The sequence below is a fragment of the Oppia nitens genome, unplaced genomic scaffold (genome assembly GCF_028296485.1).
Source record: "Oppia nitens isolate AA-2021 unplaced genomic scaffold, nextdenovo-longstitch-racon4-pilon3 scaffold7_pilon_pilon_pilon, whole genome shotgun sequence".
Classification (NCBI taxonomy): domain Eukaryota; kingdom Metazoa; phylum Arthropoda; class Arachnida; order Sarcoptiformes; family Oppiidae; genus Oppia; species Oppia nitens.
Genome location: NW_026533251.1, coordinates 2,868,140 through 2,894,553, shown reverse-complemented (window position 1 = coordinate 2,894,553; position 26,414 = coordinate 2,868,140). Strand labels below are relative to the sequence as shown.

The 26,414-nt window shown below is 26.2% G+C and overlaps 8 protein-coding genes across 11 annotated transcripts; 3 read left to right on the top strand and 5 right to left on the bottom strand.

Moving 5' to 3' along the window:
- Positions 1-3: 3 nt before the first annotated feature.
- On the bottom strand, positions 4-3,874 carry LOC128963631 (transmembrane protein 135-like). The gene is made up of 7 exons (XM_054310145.1): positions 3,849-3,874; positions 2,178-2,320; positions 1,663-1,678; positions 1,521-1,599; positions 469-1,401; positions 303-401; positions 4-210 (listed from the first exon to the last, which is right to left on the bottom strand). Exons 2-7 carry the CDS (start codon positions 2,242-2,244, stop codon positions 4-6), a joined length of 1,401 nt encoding a protein of 466 aa, XP_054166120.1. The 5' UTR covers positions 2,245-2,320; positions 3,849-3,874.
- Positions 3,875-4,582: 708 nt separating this feature from the next.
- Positions 4,583-8,160, top strand: LOC128963760 (proton-coupled amino acid transporter 2-like). Of its 4 annotated transcripts, XM_054310277.1 has the most exons (9): positions 4,584-4,662; positions 6,151-6,364; positions 6,472-6,577; positions 6,661-6,953; positions 7,016-7,655; positions 7,712-7,741; positions 7,817-7,915; positions 7,999-8,014; positions 8,077-8,115. In XM_054310277.1, the coding sequence occupies exons 2-9, from the start codon at positions 6,158-6,160 to the stop codon at positions 8,087-8,089; spliced, it is 1,404 nt and encodes a 467-aa protein (XP_054166252.1). In that variant the 5' UTR covers positions 4,584-4,662; positions 6,151-6,157; the 3' UTR covers positions 8,090-8,115. The 4 variants fall into 4 exon arrangements, with proteins under 4 accessions (XP_054166249.1, XP_054166252.1, XP_054166250.1 ...); XM_054310274.1 differs by having other exon boundaries at positions 4,583-4,662; positions 7,999-8,160; XM_054310275.1 differs by lacking the exon at positions 4,584-4,662 and adding an exon at positions 5,208-5,312 and having other exon boundaries at positions 7,999-8,160.
- Positions 8,161-8,272: 112 nt separating this feature from the next.
- Positions 8,273-10,891, bottom strand: LOC128963759 (pre-mRNA-processing factor 40 homolog A-like). The gene is made up of 2 exons (XM_054310273.1): positions 8,532-10,891; positions 8,273-8,444 (listed from the first exon to the last, which is right to left on the bottom strand). Exons 1-2 carry the CDS (start codon positions 10,752-10,754, stop codon positions 8,289-8,291), a joined length of 2,379 nt encoding a protein of 792 aa, XP_054166248.1. The 5' UTR covers positions 10,755-10,891; the 3' UTR covers positions 8,273-8,288.
- Positions 10,892-11,413: 522 nt separating this feature from the next.
- On the top strand, positions 11,414-13,641 carry LOC128963050 (X-box-binding protein 1-like). Its single transcript, XM_054309504.1, has 3 exons — positions 11,414-11,742; positions 12,587-12,683; positions 12,757-13,641. Exons 1-3 carry the CDS (start codon positions 11,600-11,602, stop codon positions 13,177-13,179), a joined length of 663 nt encoding a protein of 220 aa, XP_054165479.1. The 5' UTR covers positions 11,414-11,599; the 3' UTR covers positions 13,180-13,641.
- Positions 13,642-13,663: 22 nt separating this feature from the next.
- Positions 13,664-14,434, bottom strand: LOC128963051 (actin-binding Rho-activating protein-like). The gene is made up of 2 exons (XM_054309506.1): positions 14,086-14,434; positions 13,664-14,013 (listed from the first exon to the last, which is right to left on the bottom strand). Exons 1-2 carry the CDS (start codon positions 14,283-14,285, stop codon positions 13,674-13,676), a joined length of 540 nt encoding a protein of 179 aa, XP_054165481.1. The 5' UTR covers positions 14,286-14,434; the 3' UTR covers positions 13,664-13,673.
- Positions 14,435-15,823: 1,389 nt separating this feature from the next.
- LOC128963630 (basic helix-loop-helix transcription factor amos-like) lies at positions 15,824-18,794 on the bottom strand. Its single transcript, XM_054310144.1, has 5 exons — positions 18,551-18,794; positions 18,286-18,402; positions 16,681-16,771; positions 16,080-16,231; positions 15,824-15,984 (listed from the first exon to the last, which is right to left on the bottom strand). The coding sequence occupies exons 1-5, from the start codon at positions 18,792-18,794 to the stop codon at positions 15,824-15,826; spliced, it is 765 nt and encodes a 254-aa protein (XP_054166119.1).
- A 669-nt stretch (positions 18,795-19,463) lies between these two features.
- On the top strand, positions 19,464-21,668 carry LOC128963629 (uncharacterized). The gene is made up of 2 exons (XM_054310143.1): positions 19,464-19,536; positions 21,073-21,668. Exons 1-2 carry the CDS (start codon positions 19,464-19,466, stop codon positions 21,666-21,668), a joined length of 669 nt encoding a protein of 222 aa, XP_054166118.1.
- A 176-nt stretch (positions 21,669-21,844) lies between these two features.
- On the bottom strand, positions 21,845-24,481 carry LOC128963628 (protein arginine N-methyltransferase 9-like). The gene is made up of 6 exons (XM_054310142.1): positions 24,073-24,481; positions 23,771-24,007; positions 23,538-23,705; positions 22,605-23,474; positions 22,286-22,532; positions 21,845-22,213 (listed from the first exon to the last, which is right to left on the bottom strand). The coding sequence occupies exons 1-6, from the start codon at positions 24,402-24,404 to the stop codon at positions 21,845-21,847; spliced, it is 2,223 nt and encodes a 740-aa protein (XP_054166117.1). The 5' UTR covers positions 24,405-24,481.
- Between the last annotated feature and the right edge of the window lie 1,933 nt (positions 24,482-26,414).

Below are 26,414 nucleotides of genomic sequence, written 5' to 3'. Positions count from 1 at the left end.
ATTCTATAAAAGCCATAATAAAACTGATTCTTGAAATCGTTTTGTAGTATATTTGAGATCAAAGTCAGGAATATAAGTCTCATAACCGGCTGAAGCATCGGTTCCAAAGACATCGAGAACCATACGATTCAATTGATGTAAACGATTACCAGTCACTCGGTCTAAGAATTTCATATACGATGGCTTCATGTGTTTCGGCTCTAAAACAGCCTTTAAATATACAAAATAAATAGATTTAATTGTATTAATGTCTGAGTAAACGTTATATACATATATAAAATAATTTAATTAAATATAATTACTGAATAAAAGAGTTGAGCCGTAGAAATGGCATATATTATATGGACGGTTGGCATCACATATTTGATGTAACCTTTTTTAACTCCAATACAATATAATGACTATAAAAATAAATATTAATGAATAATATTATAAATCTAAAGTTTATATAGTTTTTTTGTTGTAAACCTCAATGCATTTCCACATCAAATATAAAGTAATTGACGTATTTGGCGATAAAAACATTGTGGGACCGGCAAAGAGGGCCGCTATGATGGCGTGCCAGTCATGGCAACCATTAGATGCCCAACGAAGACTGCAATTAACTCCTTTATAAATAGCCGTAAATGAGGCCAAAAATAAGCCAAACTTTAAATTATCTGAACTGAAAAAATTATTTCTAATTATGAAATTTGGTCGTAAAAGAAAAGCTCGTGGTTTTGATAGTGTCTTAAAAGCCGACTTTCCAAACCATCCAAAGAAAAATGAACGCAAAAATGAATAACAAATATATGAAAAACATGAATTTTGTTTGTGTGGACAGGAATTATGTTTCGGAAACAGTGTATAAAATTTTGCTACAATTTTGCCGTAAATTGTATTCACTGGTTGTGACAATTGAAATGTATTGGTTTGAATCATATGGTTTGAATCAATTGATAAGTTTTGTTTGTTATTAGATCTCTTGGATTCTTCTCTTCCAATAATGAATTTTAAGGCCAAACTCACGGGATCGACACCGAAGCCATTCTTTTTAATTATATATAATAGTATAGACATTGTGACTGTAAAGAGCAATATTTCTCCATTTTTTATGGGTTTCATATAACCACGCGATATAAATATCCTAAATATGGTTTCCGATGCAATGTTGGCCACATAGAGTGCAAGTGCCGGTCGACGGGATGGCCTCTCTATAGTAATGGCTAATAAACTTCCGATAAAAGCTGGAGTATAAGCGCATAAACTATAGTAAAATTTTCCCATTAATTGTCGGGTTAAACAAAACAATAAAATCACTGAAAAACCATTAAAGCTTAAGAAAAGCGACGAACGAATAATACTATTAATACTTTGTTTCAGTCCATTCACATCCAAACCTTTTTGTAAACCTTGAGATAACTATTATTATAATAAAACAATTATTGAATTAAAATAAATAATCAATTATTTAATTATTAATTTTATATAATATATTTTAATTCAAACACTAAACTAATTATTTGTAAATAAAAACAAACCAAATATAGCGGTGTATATAATTTCAATGATTCTTTAAATACAATAATTCCCAATTCAATTGCTGCTTCAGAACAGGAACTATTGAAAAATAATACTTTTAGCATATATTCAACTATTACTTTAGTAGTAATCAAAACTTACGGCGTCCACGTGTGTCCTAAACATTTAACAATATATATAAATTTTATTAATAATTAAGATAATAATAAAGTAATAACTTTAAACAACTAAATTTATACAATTATAAAAGGGTAAACAGAAAATTTATATTTAATTCATTAACTTAAATTGTGCTAAATAATAATGATATAATTACTAAAATTTTCATCATTGTAATATACTGTATGTAAACTAAAAAATATATAATTTAAATATTACACAATTACATAATATATATTATACAATTCTTGTTGATCTAATACAATTAGACTAATAGTCAAATTTTAAAGTAATATAAATATGTCAATTAAATATAAATTAAAATAAGAAATTAAGATAAAAATGTCCGATTATATTGTCATATAGTCTAATATTATTATCATTAAATATTTAGTTGATATACAATACTATAGATTATATAAACTTTATGAATTAAATTAAATTAATAAGTAGTGATAAAACTATGTTAATGTTTAATCAAAGATTAAAACACTCACCGATTTCATAGCAATTGTAAGGTACACTCCAGTGAGGCATCAAAATTTTGCTTAAAATTGAGGGCATTTTCAATAGATTTACTCGAATTTAATTCAATAATTTAATTGTTTGACATCAAAGTCAAAGACAAACAGTTTTCAATCTAATCAAACAAATCGATTGTATATAAAAATAGATTTAATTTTGTAATAAAAGTCATTAGAAAAAACTCTGTTTTGTTCACAACTGTGTCCTAAATATCAAATTGAGTTAAAAGACATACAACTTATTGTTACTAGTCTTACAAAATAGTTATATAATATCATAAACTATATATAAATTATATAACTATGCAATATTTGGTCCGGTTTTTCAACATTTTCCCAAACATGCGACACGTGTTTCATATAGTTTTTTATTAAATCATATTTAATATATAATAAATGAGATTTCAAATTACAAAACTAATAAGCTTTCATAATAATTATACTATCATTTCACAAATTATATTATATAATATATAAATTTAATTAAATTATAATAAAGTAAATTTATATATTGATAGCTAATAATATTAATAATCTCAAATTCAAACAGATTGGTCACTACATAAATTTTCAGTGTGAGTGTTGTACATTATATACAGTATATACCGGTATGAAAACAGGTTAACCTAAAAGTGATGGCCTAAATTCAAACTTATTACGACTATGCCTAACTGTAGTATACCTATATTACCTAGTACAGTTACTACACTATCATATATTAGATTTTAATATATGATAGTACAGTAAGTAAGACATTAGATCATTATTTATTTACTATATTTATTATCAAAAAATAGTAACCATTATATCTTAAATTACTGTATTATATAATAGAAATATTTATCAAAATTTTAAATAGATACTTATATGGATTTTTTTAATAAGCAAAAATATATCAAAAATATAAATAAAAACATATATCATAAGTAACATTTTGGGAAATTGGGGTTTTATAGTCGTATTAATTATAGTAATATTAAAATATGGGAATTTTATACTATTTTAATTTAATTTTGTAAACAAATTATTTACAATTATCTAATAATAAGTGTAAAAATTTCCACCTAAATTTACAAATCAATTTTAGGACATAGTTTTCCCAAAAGCTATAAAACATAAGTTATTTAATATTGTATAAGTTATAAAAGTGCAAAATATTATTACATTACAAATATATTGCAATAACATAAATATTATAATTAGTCATATTTTGACAAATTATTACATTAAAGACTAAATATAGACTTTAACAATAGTTTTATTTAGTTAAAAATAGCAATTAAAATACTTTAATAACTTAATGTTTACAGTATATTATAACTTATAATAATGTTTTATATAATATGTTTATAACTTTATATACAATATTTAATATCAAATAGTATGCAATTGAATACTACAGTATAGCATACCATACAGTGTCAGTCAAATGATAAGTATTGACTCGTTTATCAATTTGAACGATAATATAGTAAAATGTAATGACTATTGAAACAAAAATTTCCGTATATTATATTTTGCCAATTAATATACACAAACAATAATAAATAAAAATATTGCAAAAACATTGACTTTGATTTTATATATCAGCTGTTAATGTAATATCTAAATGGTTTAATTGACAAATAAATTCAAATCATTTACCACTTATTTGATGATAATTTAATCACAATATGTTTGATATTAAAAAGTTGTCCAAAATTTGTTTATAAAATAAGAAACTTTTTAAAAACAATTTAATAAATAAATTTTCGATGAAATCTTCATAAAAAATTAATATTATAAGAGAAAACAGTAATACATAACATTAAAAGCAATTATTTAGTGGCAAATGTGTGCCACAAATATATAGACAAATATATAGACAAACACTCGACATAACAATCGGTAGTCAAGTGTCGGTCAAACCATTCAAAAGTAAACATTGAGTGAAAAAAACTAGATTTTAGTTAAGTTTTAAAATTATAGTTTAAAAGCCACACAACTATTACATAATATTTTAGGGATTTCTTATATATTGATTTTATTATTTAATTTTGCTTTTATTAATAACAATTATAAATAACTTTTATTCAATTCTATATATATTTTCATATTTTAAAAATTTGTAACATTTTTAATAAAATATATTTAAATTTTGTCAATAAATCTATAAAAATACTGAAAATTACAATAAAATTGAATGAAATGATAGTAAAGTCCCCATAAATGACAACAGCTGTGACTCACATATGTATTGTAATATTGTTTACATATTTATTGTTATAATTATTATATTCATTGTATATATTGTTTATAAAATTGTTTTTTTAAATCCATTTATTTTTAAAAATTTTATTTAATTATTTGTTAATTGTTTTGTGATATAAATGTTTATAGAGTTTTATTTATAATTGTGATAAACAAATAAATAACATTTTTATCAATTAATTGAAAAGACAGGCTTTGGGATCAAATGGTAAGCATTTGTTAAGTAAACTCAAAATTTTCCGTAAAAATCATATCTAATGATTGATAACATAAAACACAAGTAATCAATGTATTTGATAATTAATTTTTGTCACTATTTTTTGTCAATTTTCTCAATCAATATCCCATTTAAATGTAAATATGAGACGTTTTAATAAAAATATTGAAATTTGATAAATGGGTTGAAAATTGCAATAAAGGGTTGGGTGTTGGGGGCGTCAGTGGGCTGTGGGGGCACTTGTATGACACAAATAGCTTGTACTGAAATTTGGTGAAATTTTTTTTATCAAAATAACGAAAGTAAATGTAATTTTTATGATAACGATATGATTTATTTAATTAAAAACACGTATGAAATGTACAAATCATATATATATATGATGTTTGTATTGTACACGAAATGAGCCAATGGTTAGCAAAGTTTGTAATAGTTTTCCAATAATTTGTTTGAATGTCTTCCGCTATTAAAAGACATTGCATTTCACTCTCAATATTAGCGATAAAAGTCTATATTAGACAACCAATACATTACTTGTTTTCATTTAAGTCTTGGATAACACAATCAATACTTGTGGCTAATAAATGGTTTCACATTTTACACACTATTTAATAATTATAACAAATATAATAATTTTTGTGGTAAGTTTTGTTATTAATATAATATATAATATAATAATTATATCATACGATAATTTTGTAAAACATGTGCTTTTAATTATTAATATCTAAATAATTTACTGTATTCTAAATTTTTTTATAAATTAAATTTTATTGATAATATTTATCATGAACTTTAAAACTTTTATTGAATCTATAGATGACTTATAGCTAATGTGTTATAATTATCATTTAAAAAATATGGGGACATGTATTATTGATTTGCATATATGCTAATTGTATTTATAAAAAAATATGCGAAAAGTTTTTCCAAACTAAATATGTTTAGACTCGTAATTATATCGATTATACCTATACTTTGAAAATTATTTAATTGCTAATTATATCATTTGTTTACAAAAGTCAAGGTTGTAAAGACTATAAGTTATGAAATCAATTAAACTCTTTCATAACTCAGTTCACAGTTATATTAAATTAAAAATAACATTATTTTTATAGATATATAAAATGTTACAAAGTTTGATGATTAGTGTCTCCACAGAATATTGATAATTATTTAAATTATTTTAAGGTGGGTTTTATTTTTAGTTATTATTTAAAATGATTATCATGGTAGTTTTTTATTTTATCAATCATTGTTATAATTTATTTATTTTTATATAAATGAAAAATATTTATATAATGATAATGTAATTCATATTATTTTTAATATTGAGTTTATAATAGGATCGAAATTCAATAGTCTATTTTGCAGTCCACCCCTTAATATATTGTATTGCATTAAATTTTATTCATTTGCTATATTTGATTATATATTTATTGTTGAGTTTATAATTAAATTTATTGAATTACACTATAGAGCTGTTATGTCTCAAGATGTCAAAGATGTATCAAAAGTTATATCCAATGAAATCGCATTAACACACAATCACAACGACGAGAAGCGGCCACTTATTCCTCAACATTATAATCACTTAGAAGATGTCTATCCATTCACATCTTCCGGTGATGAAGGAGATAATGAAGACAATGATAACAGTGAATCTGATTTATTCAGTTTTGCTAAAACTAAGGTTAAATGAATAGCTTTTTAAATATGATTTCTATTGAATATTATAAATTTAATGATAATTTTAAATTATTTATAACACTTTTTGGGTATTATTATTATTATTATTAGAGAGAGATGATTCGTGATTCACATTCAATTACTTCCACATCTAATATACAAACAATGATGCATCTCCTCAAAGGAAACATAGGGACGGGTATACTAGCGATGCCAAGTAATTATTAATAACATATTTGTTTTAATGTACAGTATATTATATTATAATTAAATATAAATATTTTATAAATTGATTTATAGGTGCATTTGCAAACGCCGGTATTTTAGTAGGAACTATAGCACTACCAATAATGGGCATAATATGTATTCATTGTATGCATATTCTAATTAATTGCAATCAAATACTATGTCAACGATTTGGATGCAATACAATGGATTACGAAGAAGTGGCCGAAAAAGCAATAACTGTGGGACCAAAAAAAATTAGAAAGTTTTCCGGATTCGCCTCTATATGTGTTTCGACATTCCTATTAATAACACAATTTGGTTTTTGTTGCGTTTACGCCTTATTTGTGGCCGAAAACTTAAGACAAGTATTTATTGATTTCGATTAAATCATACGTTAGCTAAAGTATAGGCATTTTTGTCTAATTAGGTAATTCAAGGCCTGACACACGATAAAGTAGATCTGGATGTCCACATCTGGATGCTAATGTTGCTTCCATTAGTTGTTACATTATGTCTAATCAAAAGTCTTAGGACACTATCTATAGCATCAGCCGTGGCTAATCTTTTACAAACCACTGGATTAGTTATAGTGTTTTATAATTTAATTCAAGAACTACCCCATACTTGGGAAAGACCATCTTATGTTGATTTATCAAAGTTTCCATTATATATGGGTACAGCTATTTATGCATTTGAAGGCATCGGTTTAGTACTACCTCTACAAAAGGAGATGAAAGAACCGGAAGCTTTTGGGGGTAAAATAGGTGTTCTCAATACTTCAATGACAATCGTCGCCTGTCTGTACATTGCTGTCGGATATTTTGGTTATTTAAAGTTTGGCGATGAGGTCCTCGGATCAATCACATTGAATCTTCCGGCGGAACCACTTTATGAGACCTGTCGTCTTATGTTTGCTTTGGCAATATTCCTCTCCTATTCCATTCAATTCTACGTTCCCTTCAATATCATATGGCCGTGGGTTCAAAATCGATATAACCTTAAAAATGGTGTCCGAAAGTCATACATCATTGAAGTGTCTTTACGCGCAATTTTAGTAGCCTTTACTTGTGAGTCATTTACCATCTATTAAATAATTAACTAATTTTTGAAACTTTTCTTTTAGTTGCATTGGCCGCAGCCATTCCACGTCTTGGTTAGTATTCAGACAATTAAACTATAATTATTTAGTTGACACTTACATTTCGGTACATTTATTACTCATTTATAGATTTATTTATATCATTGGTGGGCGCCCTTTCCAGTAGCTGTCTTGCTCTTATATTTCCACCTATTATTGAAATAGCAACCAAATGGGATGATATGGATGGTATTACCATAATTATAATTACCATATTTTAACTTAAGTTAAAAATATTTTATAATATACTAATATATTATAATGAAATATAGGATCGTGTCTTAATTGGTGGTATTTGATTACCAAAAATATATTCATATTTATCATAGGAATCGTTGGATTTTTTACAGGAACTTACGCTAGTCTTCAGGATATTCTTAAGGCTTTAAAGAGTTGATAACTTAATAAAGTTTATAAAGTTGTTGTAAATATAAATTATATATATAAAGTATTTTATTATTTTATTATTAAATAAAATGAAAATGATTATTATAAGCGAATAATAAATACAGTAGTAATATATTGATAATAATGTTTGTAATTAATTATACAGTACTGTACATCATTGAGAGGTGTTGTGATGCGCTTCTAACTGTTCTAACAGTTCTCTTCTTTGTTTTTCAAGCGCTTCCAAGTCATCGGCGGACTCATTAAAGGCAGAACTGTTTCGCTTACTCTTCTCCGGTGACTCTAAACGAGTTCTCTCGTCATCCGAATTCTAAAATATATTAAAATTTAATTAATTAATATATTTATAGATTATTTACCGATAAATATTAAAAAATAATACTGTATTATAACTAACCGATGATTGTTTTCGAGTGTTTATTGACTTATATTTTTGATAATTATCTTCACTATTACTGGACTCACTGGGAGAAGCAACTGATCGACTTCTGGAATGAGAGCGATTGTCTTTATTTATGGCATCCAATCGTTTATGTTGTCTCTCATCATCACTGGATGATGCGGACGATGACGATGACGAAGAGTGAGGTTTTTTAAGTTTTTTCGATTTGTCTGATTTTTTGTTGCCATAAAAGCTCTTCTTTGACTTCGAGTGATGATGAGAACAGCTTTCTTCCATAGTTCGGATGCAACTCTTGAATATAGTTATTCTTTCGGCTTCAGATGGTATGGCCTGAAACGCCGCTTCATTTTCTATCAAATCTCTAATTGAATCCCAATGTGAATCTTCATTGATAGGCGGATCCAATTTAGCTAAAACAGCTAAGAATGCTGTTTCTAATTTGCGCTTATGTTTGGTCTCCTCTTTAATTCTTTCTTTTTCCTTTTCTTTTTCTTTTTCAATAAGTTTTTCATAAATTATTTTAACATTTCCGCCATCAAGTGTTGCACTTCTGGCGTCTTCACTTAAAATAGTGGCAAAATCTACATAAGAAGTACCAATAGTTACTTCAAAATCTTTACTTTTAAGTATATCTTTGATTAATTGTTTTTCATCTTCATATCGAGCTTTGAGGTCTTCTACATAAAACTTAAATAAGTCGAGAGGTGTGGAACCAAAAAATGGTTGGCTCAACATTGCACTAAATCTTGGATCAGCACTTATCTCGTGATAAAGATTAACCCATTTAGACATTGAGGTTAATTTTCCACTGGCGTGTAATTCATCTAAGAAGGCAATGAATGCTTCTCTATTCTTCCTCTGAAGTCTAATCTGTCTTTTCTTTTCGCGTTTCTTTTCCTCTTCTTCATCATTCTCTAATTGTCTGATATGATCTTCAAATACAATCAGAGCGTCTTCTTTATCCATTCCTAAGAGTTCTGCGTCTTCAGCAAATACAGGATTATCGAGTAGTAGTTGTTGTGCCTCTTGCCAAGTGATCCGATATGTGATTTGTGTCATTGAGTCCAATATATTACCCAATACTTTCATATTACGCTTACGTAATGCTTTTGCTTCAGACTTTTCTTTTTTAGCTAAATAAGTGATGGCGTCTTCAAATATCTCTCGGCGATCAATATCTGGAACAGCTTTCCAGATATCAATATCTCTAAGTATTTCACAGGCGGTCCTGTATTTTGTGGTAGAATTGATTTTATCGGTTGAATGCAAGAATTTTTCCATATTTTCTTTCGCACGTTTCGCGCGTATCCTTTGTTCCTCTTTCTCTTCTTTCGCTTTCTGGACTTTATAAGCGTTAAAAAATTGTTTCCTTTCCGGATGACTTCTGAACCTTTCAAATCGTGGATCAGAACCGATAAGTTTGAGAGCGTGTTCCCAACTGGCAGTTGACGAGACATTCTTTTCTTTTAAAAGATCTTTAAATATTTCTGACACTTCTTTAGCATCGGTTGGCGTTGCAATTGTCTCGAGAAGTGGTAAATCATTGGGACTGCTGTCCACTTTACCCTCACTACTTGTATCAGAAGCGGGTGATTGAGCTCCAGTTGCTTCTTGAGAAGCATCTGTTTTTTGTATCACTTCTTGAGGTGGTGTCGATGGTATTGTTATTGTTGGAGTCGATTGTAGTGGAGTTGTTGGAACCGATTGTCCACCAGATGATTGGGAAACTACATCTGCTTTCATAATTCCGGAAGCTTTGGCTTCTTCACTGGCTATCTTAGCTTTGAGTTCATCTAACTCTTGAGGTATTGTCCACATTGACTGTTTGGTTGCAATATTGTGGTAATAGACTCTTCCATCTTCTGTCTTATATTCTTTCCACTGACAAGTAGTCAATTGTTTTTCGGATTCGGTTTTCAATTCTTCTGGTTTTTCCCACGAAGACTGTTTGGTAGTATTATTGTAATAATAAGTGCGTCCATCGGGAGACTTATGTTCGGTCCAATTGGATGCCGAAGTAGTCGGTGCTGTGGTTGTGGTCATCGTTTGCGGCACAAGTGTTGGCGGAGCGAGTGGTGGAGCGCTCATCATTGGATACGCCATGAATGGCATTCCCGGTACTGTTGGCAGTGATGGCATCGGCGGTGCATTGTTCTGACCGTTAGTCGGTATGACCAGTGGTTGATATGACGGGAATGTACTCTGATTTGGAAGCATTGAAACAATAACTCAATTGACTATTAATTCAATTGTTTACTAATATTTATAAACCACTGAAAACACTATTTATATTAATATTAATATAATATTTACTTTTATTTTTCAATACACATGTAATTAAACACTAAAAAGTCATTCATAAACTACATTACATTCAGTACTTAATTAATATTAAATTTAAAGTATATTATAAATAATATTGAATTTTATTGAATTGTTAGCATATTATTACATATTGTTAATAACAGTTAATAACAGTTAATAATAGCTTAATTTATATTAATATATAGCAACTTATTTTTGGTGTCATCAATGATTATATTGTAAATGTATTTATTATTTATTATTAATTAATTGATACGATTTTATAATTATTTTTTTACTACAGTATTAATATTATACAGTCATATACTGTATAGTATTGTATTAATACTTAAATAACATAACAAAAGCATGTCATATATGAATGACGCTATAAAACATACTTAGGTAGCAAAAGAGTGCAGTCAAAGCCAATAATTGTTATGCAGGCAAATGCTATCTTTAGGCGCTTACTATTACACATATTATACATATTAAGTGAATTAATGTAAATTTATATATTAATCAAAATATAAAAACAAGCAATAAGTGTGAAGTATGACTGTTAACGCCATGTCATAGAAAGTGATATTAAATTACGTTATATTATATGATATTACTATTGAATGGATTGAGTGTCCGATCATTGAGTGTCTGTAATACTAATCAATTGAAACACAAATTGCATTCAATTGTATAACAAAACACAAGAATTGTTTGTGTTTTGATTGACATAAGTATTACACCCATTGTTGACAACAATGACAACACTCGTGATGACGACACCAGACATTCAATATGTGCCGCAACTGATGGACACCGACGACACTACCGAAGCAGCGAAACCTAAAAGAAAGAGACAAAGACTCGACCATTTGTCACAAGAAGAGAAACTCATGAGAAGGTGATTGTGATTACCATTCAATAGATTTTATTATATATTGATTACAATTTATGATTCAATACTTTTATATCAAACAATTAGTTGTAATAAATACTAATTTTTTGTATTTCTATCTAATTTTTAAATCATATTTAATTAGGATTTCAATAGATTAGGTTATATTGGATTAGTTTGGATACAGTTATGTAAATCACTATATATTAAGTTTAACCAAATTTAACAATCGATTATAAGTTTTTAAACTCAATTTTATAAGTTATATACAATTATTTAGTTATTTTAAAACTAAATTTGATTTAATTTTTAATACAAAATCAGTGACAAAAATAGGTGACAATAGTTTTTTTTAATAGTAATAATTTTGTTGTCGAAGTTTAAAACTATTGTTTTTGTGATATTTCTAATATAACTACAATAATATACTCAAATTATATATTGAAATTGTGTCAAGGCCAAATTATTGTATAAAAATTATAGGTTTAAGAGATATTTAATATTATTTATAGAAAGTATTGTGAATATCATATCTTATATTTTCAATAAATTAAAAAATTATAATTAATTGATTAAATGTTGATTTATAAAATTAAAATTAATTTCAAAATTATATCCAGACATTTATTTTAAGATAAATTTTAAGAAAGTTTTTAAATTTTTTTATAAATGGATAATTTATTTAAAAAACATTTTTTAAACGTCAGTTATTTTTATTGTCATATTATATGACTTATATACAGTATTATTATTAATGTAATGATAATTATTAATTTTTGAATATATATATATATATATATATATACTGTATATTACAAACAATTATATTATCATTTATTGATTGATACAGAAAGTTAAAGAACCGAATGGCCGCCCAAAGCGCTCGCGATCGCAAAAAAGTGAAACTGAATGACTTGGAGGATGAGGTGAATGTACTGATTAAACAGGTATTTACAGTACTATAGTTTCATATGAAACACACCTAAAAATGACATTTATTTGTTTTGTGACTTTTTATAGAAAAAAGCATTAGTCTTACGAAATGCGAAACTTATTGAATCAAATAAAACACTCGAACAACAAAATAGAGAACTTAAACAAAAATTAGGTCTTTTGTTGTCTAAGACTGTGATCAAAGAAGAGTCGGTTGATATAAATGACTGGAAAGAGATTATTGAGTCCGCAGAACTCATTAGTGATCCTCAGCAGAAGGAACAGGTCTCACATCCGGTCATTCAATCGCTGATAATTCTGCCATTGATGACGCTATTCGTCTTTTGGTTGATCACAAAGAATCCGAAGCTTTGCTCGATGTTCTTCACACGTATTCAGAAGAACTGCTCGACGACAATACAGATACAGAATTCAAATCCGATGTACAAACAAATGAAAGCATATCAGATCACCAACAGACATCACATTTGGGATCAATTGAAGACCTGATGACATTCAATGATCATTTATATTACAGATCGTCACAATTTACTACCGATTCAATTGATGACATTGACATCATTAATGAAGACAATGACTGTATTTCATACCCTACCAGTCCTTTTTCAAACAATAGTGATTCCGGTTATGAATCGATATCTTCACCGATCTCTTTCCCATTAATTAATCAAAATAGAGCTAATTTACATAATATTCCTCAATTGGACACTTCATTTGGTGAACTATTTCCGGATTTAATGTAATTTAAAAAAAATATATTTTATTTATTTACCAGTTTATACACTAATTAACATTCATTAACCCGATATATTATTTTATAATTCTTTTTATTTGCATTTAAAATCCATTTATTTAAATTATATTTTGTTTAAAAATTTGCAAATAATATAAAAAGCAAAAGGAGCACAAAAAATGTAATAAATTATTGTAATTAATATAAATAAAATGTCAATAAAATTAATTGAATTGTTAGTACAAATGAATTACTCTTTACTTTTAGCCAATTCTTCGAAGTCTTTTTCGTTGAGTTGAGAGCGTAATAGAGTGATGACAACGCTGTCATCCCTTCCCTGATAAAGCATTTCTCCCTCGAAGTCAACCAAACTGTACTTTCGAGCTCTTAGGAGAAGTCCGACCACTTTGTTTGAGATGACTTTGTAGAGTTCAAAGAGTTCTTTGAATTTCATGGTATGTTTTCCATCATCAGAAGTGACCCCATGTTTCGTAATTATTTCACACAAAAGTTTGATTTCATTAAAGAGCAGTTGTGCGGCCTGTTTGCCCCGTTGTTCAGTTTTGCTGCCCTCAACTGGTTTACCATAACTTGAAGAATAAAATCATTAAATAACATCCAAATGATAATTATTTGAAATACAAAAATAAATTGAAATATACTTTGCATCTTCTTTGTTGAGCTTTTGTTTGGCAGCGGCCACGGCATCGAAAGACCCGGAGAATGGATTCAATTTCTGTTTTTCTTTGTGCTGATCCGCCCGTCCCTGAAATTGGGAGATCCGTGAACTCAGATCTGTATTACCATAAAGTCCGGGCAAACGATTGGTTTTATTTTTCTCCTCTTCAATAGTGTCACTCATTTTGGTGATCAATAAATGAATGTATGAATCAATAAATTACACAAAACTATATCAACACTAAACTCAAGTATTGCTAATAATTAATATATATTTTAATATATGAATCACTTCTTAAGTATGTAAGTCTTTGTCAGATATTTTTTTAGAGATGTTATAATATAACGGACCAAACGATTAACAGAATATGTAAAGTATTACTGACGCCAATACTGAGCCATAAATTGTTTGAACTCAAGGCCTACGTAAGCGATGACTTTAGAGAGCAGTCATCTGAAGATAAACTGTAGGTTTTAGTGCATCTCTAAAGTTAGGCATCACTTTTGCCATACGTTTCTATAAATAAATCATTTGATTGCTATTTATAGGATTCAGTCACTCATTATGTTGTAAACATATAGTTATCATACACTTTAAGTTGAATAACAAGTTATATAATATATATTATTTTGTATATTATTTAAAAACCACATAATAAGCCAAAAAAACTGTCGACATTGACAAAGATTTGTTGAATAGGAAAGGAATAGTTTGATTGAATGGTAGGACTTAAGAGACATAAAATAGCGTAAAACAGTAACATTGTGTCGAAGTAATGATTTGTTTGATGGCTGGTGTGATCCCAATACATACCAACTGATTGAATGCAAACCGATTTATACAAATGTTTTAATAGCACCCGACTTGCATCCCATGAGAGAGTGCACGTGCCGTCAGTGCGACACACGCTTAGCCAGTGCTCTAATGCTAACCATTGTATGTATGTATGTATGTATGTATAGGCTCTGTAGTGTTAGGTATAGGGCTTTGCTTTCTCGCACCGACCATTCATTCAATGTTAAGACTAGCTATAAGAGTGATCTACTCGTGAATAACAGATTTAACTGCACGTGACTTTGTTACGGGCATAACAACCACACCGATCGGCCCTTTCTATCAACAAACCAGTAATCAAAGCTTAGGTATTGCTTTACTTTAACCACTGATTATTCAATTCAATTGAATCGCTAATAGTTGACAACTTTTATTGCATTCAATTGTTAATCACTTTCACCGCCGCTAAGCTTTTATATCATAAGCACTGTGTTTATAGTATATATAAATAGCAAATAAGTTTCGTTACACTAATACTACAATATATGTATAAATTCTTATATATAATATATACAATTATATTGCATAATATACTACAATATATATGAAGAATTTCAATTAAATTTTAATCACTTCATTCATATGTATGATAAAAATGAATTCAATTTTAATTTATGAAATTCAATGACTATTTTCATCACAATTGCACATTAAAATCGACCAGAATTTTGATGAGATTTATATATATATTCTCATACAATATTATATGATACAAACTAGTATAGGATAATATAAGATATACAGTATACTGTATACTGTATTATAATGTATGTAATATAATTAAATTTATGATAATTTGATATATATAGTTATATATATATATATATATAATTGAAATATAAGTCGTAATATAAGGACTGCTATTGAAAACAAAGTACAGACAAATCTCAATGTCTTATATTGCGATCATTGAGCTGATAGTGTGGAGTCATATCATTGTGTGGCATATTTGAAGCTCTTGTAAATGGAGAAAGTGATCCTATATTCCTTCTGTTAGGGTTTACGCCCAGATTTTCCCAATTAATCCACGAAAGTCTTGCCGTTAAATCTATTATTAATATAATATTTCCAATATTTATAAATTATAAAATAATTGATTAATTATTTAACAAAAATTATGATAAAAAGTAGTAATAGACTGACCACTAGTATTCCACTCATGTGTGTGCTCTCCTTTGATCTCTCCTTTAAGACATTTCTCAATATAAGTGATGGGATCGTAATCTGATGCCAATATCTCTTTCAATAGTGCTATGTATGCAATAGCTAGTCTTAAAGTGTCAATTTTTGATAGCCTATCAATCCATACCATAATTGAAATTAAAATAATTATATATTTATTTAATTTAATAATCAAATTACTTATTTGTACATTTAAATAAATATTCTATATATTGTACATAACATAGGTATAACACAGAGAATATAGGTTAATTTATATTTCTCAAATTAATCATTATGAAAATAATTTATGTTATTATGTTATTACTTATATTTACTATATATATATAGATTTTATTATTTTGATCGAAATTTATATCGAATATATAATCTATTTCAAAAATTTATTTAAGAAATTTAATTTTTTATATACTGTTGTAATAATACAGAATAGAGTACTTATATAACTTGTATATTACTGTATTTATAATAATTGTTTTATATTTAAATTATTGTTTTATGTGTGATATGTGATTTTTATGAGATTTATTGAATGTAATTAGTATTGAAAATATGAAAATACCGTTTTTCAAAGGGAAAGGTAGGCACATGAATCCTTAGTTCCTCGAAAGCGCTGTTAATGCTGAGCATCCTTTTCCTTTCACGAATGTTGGCTGCATTACGTTGAACATTGTAGGGCCCGTGCGATGGATAACCTCCCGAACCAATCATTGCATTATATCCACTACTAAGGAGTCCATCGCAGTGTCCATTGTCTGTAAGTTTTTTCTTTCACTTAAATGACTGACACAACAGAAGCCCTGCGATGGACTCCTTATTGGTCTCTGACTTATTTGAAACAATTGAATAATTCATACAAATTATTTGTATTGTTTCTCTAAATATTAACTTAATTTAAAAATAAAACAGTAATTTGTAATTATTATTATTATTTGTTAATATGTATTTCATTTGCTTCAAAAGTGGATCAATGTATGAGAGTCATCGCAGGGGCCATACAAGTGATACAACATTTAAATAGATTATAAAATGATGTCTCTATAGAGTATTCAATTGTGTTAACTAATTGTGGAAAGTATTTATCTAAACATGCATTTTTTATAAAAAAAATTATAATTTTTTTTAAATATTTCAAACAAGATATTTAGTTTAATAATTATATATATTACTGTGGCAAATATATTTCGAGACAAATTGTAATATGAAAACTTAATAGATTTTTCTGCATTCGGTTTAATAATTAAAAATTATTTTTTTATGGTATTAAATAGTAGAGATATTCATTATTATTGTTAATTTTTTAAAATATTTTATAGTATAATAATTAAAGTTTTATAATGCTACAAAATTAGTAACCTCAATTTTTAGAATTGTATAATTTATAAAATCTAAGAAAAACTATTAATCCTGATAAAATAATAAAAGTATTTTTATTTTATTAGATTTCTGACAATTAAAGAATTATTTATGAAAAATTACAAAAAAATACAATTTATACTTATTTCTAAAAAACGAAAATAAATTTTAAAATGTTTTTGTTATTTATTAAAATTATATTATTCTAATAAATTTTTTAAAATGATTAAATATTATATTATGTTGCCTACTTTTAAGAAAATAATAAAATAATTTTTTATTATTGACGAAAATACCAAACATTATTAAAAATTAAAATTGTGCTATTTTGGAAGACAAATTTAGACCTAATTTTAGATAAAATTATTTATTAAAAATTGTAAGCATTTGATAAACTTACTGATTTTTACTAAAAAATAAACATCAAATATTACTCTTTAAAATTAATATTTTTTTGTTTAAATTTATTTTTATTTTAAACATAAAAATATCAAAAAAGATTACTGTTTTAAAATGTCATCTATCAAATATTTTTGTAAATAATTCCGAAAACTTTTTAGACAAAGATATTAAACTACTATTATTTTGATAAGTGATAATCATAGAAAATATGTACATTAAAACAAAAATATAAAACATTCTAATATTCGAATTATTTTAGAAAAACTTAGTACAAAGATTCTGTTCGAAATTTACTAGCCACAGTAATAAATTTATAGGATATGTATAATTAGATAACTAATAAAAATAATATAATTATTAGAATAGTTATAAAAAAATAATAGAATATTTAATATAATAAAATGCATACAATTATGTTGTAAGAAGTAGTAACCACGCGATGATATGTCATTAGTAGTACCACTACTACACGACTCTACTTCGTTATCATATAGTTTGCATTCATCCGCATTATTAGCTGACAAATCTATAAGTAATTTGTTATTTTTTATGTTATTTTAAATAATAATAATAATAATATGATATAATTTATACCTTCATTAACTTTCATAATGAAATTATTTAACTAATTTAAAGATTTAGTTGTGATATATATATATATAATGTTGTCTTACCTTCGGATTGAAAATTACTGAGTCTTGGATCTGACTCTAAGTGATATTCACTATTAAATTGCAAACTATGATTGCACTGAGTCTGCAAACACTTATTATTATTATTTTTATTATTATTTAGTTGATTGTAATTCTGTTGACAACAAGAACTGTAAGATGTATGCCTGTCCTCACATACAGATGCAAACACATAATCAGTAAAGGGGTCCAAAACAGAGGACGACAAGCCTTCTGGAGATGACATCTCAATCTCATATACCCAGAGGCAGACAAGTTATATGGATATATGTTTATGAGTATATTTCCAGTGTTGGCACAAAAATTATTTTTAAAAATTAGATCCAAAAAGTTGGTACTTATTATAATCAAAGCTATTTATGATATGTATGTTCACAACAGTTATACCACCAAACTTGCTCTCATATACTCTAAGGATAATATAGTATATATGGTCCCTATGTTTCTATACATTGAGTAAATGAAATCTATAATATTGTTTTATACTCCTTATTGGGTTAAAAGCAAAATAATGAGTAAATGTTGTGTTTGTGACAGTATTATCACAATCACTGAAAGAACCACAAGAATAGGCTCCCAAACCATTATTTTCACGGATTCTCATTACCAAAGATATGTCAAAACCAGCAACAAATCCAATGACTATAAGGAGGAGCTAAACCCGTATGCAATAGACTAACACCCAATAACTGAACGACTGACCCAACAAATCGATGCCTCAGCTCTCAGGCATTACCACTCTATAAGTCAATCTAATCGTTTGTTTTTAATGTTTTATTTTTATATTGATATATAATTTATATGCTTATTATTTAAGCATTTATATATATATTTAAATAATTGAACAAAAATGTTAAAAACAGAGATTGTTATAAATTTCTAAAACAAAATTATCATGCTCAATTTGGCTTATTTATTCCCTCATCACATGTACATTCATACAAACCTACAGTTCCCACGAGTACAATGTATATCGATATACAGTAACAAACTTGAGTGCCGTTTATAATATTATAGCGTTTCACAGATTTTCTGCATCATTACGGCTAATATGCGGTGACTCTCGATATTCACAAATAAAATAATTATAAGTTTTTCCGATACCATAAACATTGTATTTAATATTATATCATAAACAGTAAATACAATTTGTTTCGCTCAGTTAATAAGTGGCTAATAAGTGGCTAATTCATACTCTAAATTATGGTCTAAATCATTGAGTTTATAATTAACTTTTCATCAAATAACTATTTACGGTAATTGTTAATAATAATTACTTAAAAATTTATGTGACTAAAACTAGCGTTTTATTTAGTAAAATATTTTCTTGAAGATTAAAATGTGTGATTATATGTAATATTATATATCATGTTTGTTGCAATTGACGATAAATTAATATTTGAGACGATTTTCAGTGATTTATTTGCTTTCAGTAAAGAATCCAATTGTATTTTAATTAATATCTTAAATCATAATCACATTAAGAATTTATAATTTTTATAGATTGCATTAATCACATTTAGTTTATTTTTTAAAGTTATCCTAGTTGTTTTTAAATTTAATTATTTATTAATTGATTATAATTTGTTTTTGATGATCAAATGATTTAATTGATTTATTATATTTAATAATAAACTTATATTTATAAAATTTGTATTTCAATAATATTGTAGTTTTTTAATAGGTTTAATAGATTAATTTTATAATGTTATATAATACTACTTATTGCAAGCCATACAGTTAGAGATGAGCAAATAGAAATTTCTACTAAATTTCTATAGAAAATTTTACTTTATCATTATACTATGGGATCCCCATATCTATAGTAATATTGTATTAATGATACTTCACTGTTATAAATATAGGATTCCTATATAAACTTAATATAATTATTTAATTATAATTAGTTTTTTTGTAAAATATTATTCCTAATTTAATTATATAAGTAAGTAAGTAAATAGATTAATTTTTAAAAGTTAAATATCAATAAAAAAAATACTTGTAATAATATTTAGTTATTATTTAAAAATATAATCTATTTTAACAGATAACAAATTAAATCTTATAGACAAAAATTTCGTAGAAAAACTTTTTTGCTAACTCTACATACTTAAGCTACATATAGATTATTTAATAAAATTGAAACTAATATAAATCATAATAAGGTTAATGTAATTTACAATTGTTGTCTCGTTATATCTCACCTAAACTATACTAATTTTAATTAAAAATATATATTTAAATTTTTAAACTAACCCTTTAATAAAATATTGAAACTGAAACTTAGTTTAAAACTATTTTTAAAGTAAATTTAAGATCAATAATGTCTATAAATGTGTTAATTGGTATCCTTTTAATATCGACTACAATTATTATAGTAATTGAAGGCATTTTGGGAACCTATACATTGTGTGCATATATGATATCAATTTTAATTCACTTCATTATAGTTAACGACATAATTAATTTGTTGATATTATTAATATATATATTCATAATTTTAGTCAATTTTCTATCAATTGGTGTATTATTGTTAGCTATTATTTCGGGTTATTATGAAAAATGGTTTTCATACGAATGGTTTAGTTTGTTGTCTTTATCTATAATAATATGCTTAACATTACATAAGTATCAAACGAGAGTCGACTTGTTTAACGAAGTGGTAGTAAAGGAGATGTATTTGTTTCAAATACAATCATATAATCCCAACCAAAACTGTCATTTCAAAAGCAATTGCTTTGAAATGATAAACTTTCACAGAAACCACAAGTGCTGTGGATGGTTGTCTCCCAATGACTACATGCAATCCAATTGGCATTTAAAGCACAATAACACATACCTATTGCCTCAGTATTGTTGTAATTATTGGAGAATAAGACATATGCATAACAACTGTACCATTGATTCAGAGGCTAAATATGAGATCGGATGTCATTTAGCGATGGCTAACGAATACGAGACATTCAATCCAATCAGTTATAAGTATGGTATCGCTTATCCCGTAATCAAAGCTATATCTATCATATTGTTTGCGATCACCAAAATGTCATCACTTTTGCCCTCAGCTGAAGGTATATTCTCGGAGTCTATTCTTAGATAAATAGCTCTATAATAACTGCAAAGTTATTGTAAATTTTTTTAATAATTGATTCAAATTAGTCTAAATAAATATTTATTTACGTTAATTTATATTTTAATTAAAATAAATTTTATAGATATTTTAATCACATAAAAATAGTATTGTAAAAAATAATAAATTTAAAAAAAAATAAAATTCTAATCATTAACAATATTCATATCTTTAAAACGCAAGAATCCATTAGTAAATATACATGAAATATGAATTTTATTGTTATTTATCAAATTCATGGGTTCTTTGACTATGAAAGCGGCCGAATACCAGTTGGGACTCATATCCAACGTATTAATAACAATATTATTAGTTAAATACAATTCATACCAATAAAGAATTGCATGAAATTTTCCGTCTTTAATGACATCTACTATACATTCATTGCTTGGCTCAGTATTTATATCACATTTTGATTTAAAGAAATCGCAAAAATTAATATTTAATAATTCAAAACTTGAGCTCAACTTTAAAAAGTCAAGTTTTGAAACATCAATGTTTTGCATTATTTCAGTCTATATATAATAAATAGAAAAACTACAAATTAATAACATTTGAATAATACAGAAATATATGTTAAATATTACCTCAAAAATGTTGAGAAATTTTTTAATCTGATAGCCATTGACATTATGATCGCTGACAAGTCTGGATCTCATAATTAGGTCTTCACTTTGAATCAATAATGCTTTGATAGTTACTTTGTATGGCATAAATGTTGGTGTCTTTACTGAATATATGCTAAGATAAGCTAATTTTTCTAATAAATTGCTTCTCATAAGACCTGATGGCTCGACAAAGTCTAAGAGAATTAAATGATTTGTCATATGTTTACTCAATTCAATTAAATCATCAAAATTACTAAAAATAATATTATTAGTGTCCACTTTACATAATGTCATAAACTGTTTTATATTATCTTGAATATCATTGTCATCGTTTACTATTACTAATTGTGATAATAATTGACTTTTAATACAATGCAAACTTGAAACTGGAAAATAACTAAAATCTATAATTTTACTAATATTCTCGCTTTCAATGATTAAATTCAATGATTTTATAAATGCCTCATAAAAGATGGTAGCGTTAAGATATTTAACGAGATCTGAGTTCAAGTAAATAATTTCCAAATCTTTGTTTGGTTTGATTTCATTGTCAAAAATTTTGAAATCAATTAATTTTAAAAAATCTTCATTTAAAGTAAAGCTCATTACTAATCGTGTATTTGGTTGCAATAACAGTGGTTTATAAGTAATAGGATATATAGCCTGTTCCCATCCAATCAATTCAGTGGGTGGTTGGGTTGATATATGTAAATCATCGATTAGATTCAAATCAAACCAAACAGCTATGGCATCGAGTTTACCTGAAGACACACATTCAACATCTATATTGAATGAATAATCACTTTCTAACAGCTTTTCAATTTGAATGATATCATTAAAATTAATATCAATTATAGGAAACGGTTTGCTCAAAAACTTTTTGTTTTTAACTTTAGTTAAATTAATTGTTGTATATTTCATATCATTAAAATCGACTCCAATGATAATATTATCAGATATTAATAAATTTCCGAATTGTTTGCGATTAACTGTAAAATATTCTCTTAACTCATCGCTATCTATAAGAACTCCATAAACTGTAGCTTTATTTGGGACAACCATTCCGTGATTTGGATCAATGATTTCTTTATGAGCTGAATATATTGTGGACAATACGTGTTCACCAAACAATCCGGCGTCAAATATCTCAGTGACGACCAAATGAATGCTTAATATAAAGATATTAAAAATATTTTACATAAATTATACAAAATTTATGTCTAAAACTTACGGTTTAGGAATCATTTGAGGAATAGTTAAGTTTGTGGACATTTCATTAAAAAGTATCACTTTATCATCAATACTATTAACTTTAAGTACATCTTTACATAAATGGTATAACATTTCAGATACTTCACAGGCGTATACCTCACGAGCGCCCGCTTCTACCGAATAAAGACTTTTATAATAAAAATAATTTTCTAATTAGTTATCAATTGTTAATAAATATATATTAAATATCACCTCAAAAGTCCAGATCCGGTTCCTATATCTAAGACAGTATTATAACCCTTTTGGACGGCGAGATGAATGGCTTCCTTGAAGATAGTATTCCTCTTGATATCATTAATCATAATGTAATGCCATCGAGCAATAGCTGATGACTTGATATTTTCAAGACATAAATGCGATAAATTGTAGTTTGGATTCAAAGCCAATGATGAGACAAAGCAATCAACTGATTTCGACAAAAAGCCTTTTCTGAAAATGTATTTAAGATCACAATTAAACAAATAATGACTAAAATACCACTTTTCAGACTTTACTTATAACAGTAAATGCCTTTATTATAATGAAGATCTTCACAATTAGGAAGTGATTCAATGGCTTCACAAAAGGCATTCATAATAGTCTGATTGTCAGCATTGGTCTCCAAGTGTTGGATGTGTCGGTCAAAGGCATACAAGAATGTGGACAACCATTTTGTGGTCAACTCTTTGTATGATTCGTGTGAATGACAGTTAAGACACACTTTAAAGGCGACACAAAAGTGTCCACAACTGGAGCCGTACTGTCCATACTTGAGACACTTGACTGCCTTTCGGACCAACTTTTCGACCGATGTATTGGACACACAGTTCTTGTGTTTTGCACTCATTTCAAGAGATCCGCCGATTTTGTTGACAATTCAATGAACAGTTTGTTTTGACTCTAAAATCAACACAAATGTCAATAAAAGACGTTTTTGTGTTATTTTACAGAATATCTAATCAATTGATTCATTAAATTAATATTTTTATTAAAATTCATATCTGTATTATAATTTCATTTATTAATTAATAACTTATTTGAAAACAATTTAATTAAAATTAAATTTGAAAAATGATACCAAATATCAGATCTAATTAAAAATATATTAATATTATATATCGTATTACATTAAAACCTTTATTATATTAATAAAGAACCTAGTTAACTATTTTTATTGTCAACTTATATCATATTTTAAGCATAAAAAATGTAATCTAAAAATCTAACATTGTGACAGGAAATTAAGTTATTTTTCAAAATATAAATTTATTTATTTAATAATAACTTTTGATTAACAAATAATAAAAATATTTTTTCATAAATATTTACTTAAAAATAATATTTTTAACAAACTAGTTCATCCTTATATGAATTAAATATATAATAGAAAAAAATAAAAACAAATAAAATAATCTATTTTTTCAATGTATTACCATATCTTCCATAAGATTCGATTTGCAATAAAAACATTTTCAAACACTAAGGGATAATACATTTAAAAATTAGATTATTTTATTTGTTTTAATTTTTTCTATTATATAATTAATTTATATAGGAGTGGAATAGTTTGCTAAAAAAGTATTATTTTTAAGTAAATATTTATGAAAAAATTTTTATATTATTATTTGTTAATCAAAAGTTATTATTAAATAAATAAATTTACATTGAAAAAATAACTTTATTTCCCGTCACAATATTAGTATAACTTTTAGATTATATTTTTAAATTTTTTATGCTAAATAAATAAATAAAAAAAAAGTTTGGCTGAAATCGGAGACAATATAATAAGTTGACTATTGGTTAAAATAATACAAAATATAATAATAAAAATGCATTTTATTTTAGTAAAATTGAATAAAATTTAAATTTTCACACAAATATAATAATAAAATTAACAATTTTTCCAAAAATCAAGTTTTGTTTTTTATAACAATTTGTAAACTTTTAAGAAATCTAAATTACATATTTTAAAAATTATACAAAGAATACATTATATAAAATTGAAATGTTGTATCCATTTATCAATTCTCTGTTAATTTAAAAAACAATTCAAATATTTACTTTATATTAAATAAATATAATAAAACTTGAAAAATGTTTACCAATATTAAGAATTCCTATAAGTAAGTCAAATGATTTTTATAAATCATTTTTTGCCGCAACAGTGACGCCTCCGGTGGAAACAACAGGGACGGGGTCTGAAATATACGACTACCGGTCGGACACAACATGGTCTACGGTAATGACCGCCATAACCACAACAGGGAACAGTTTGGACCACATCTATGCCACAAAACAACAGAGTTGTTGTCATTAAAATTGTTATCAAACAGATTCTTGAGCTCAACATTTCCATTGCTCTGACTCTTAATGTTTGACACAAACTTTTGTTAACTTATATTATGTATACATTATTTAATAATAATACCAAAATTTATAATATAGTTTTGGGAAATACCAATATCAAAATTTTTATATAATGTAAATATCTTATATTTTAATACATTGTTATATAATATAACAGTTGACAGCATAAAATATTTAAAAATCTTATATGGAAATTATTTCAAGGTAAAATAAGTATTATTGGTTATACATTATTTTTTAAAATCATTGACAATTGATTATACTGTATGTACGTAAATCAATACTTAATATTGTGAACATTATTGGTAAAAATGGTTTTTATTGAAGTGCTTTAGAAATATTAAAAATGTTAAAATCACTTTTGAAACAACACTTAAAGAAAAAAATTATTAAAAAATTCCTAGAAATTAAAAAAATATTTTTCAGAATATCTTTTTTTGTAAATTATAAAACTATTCTTAAATTATTTCATTTATTTATATTAAATACA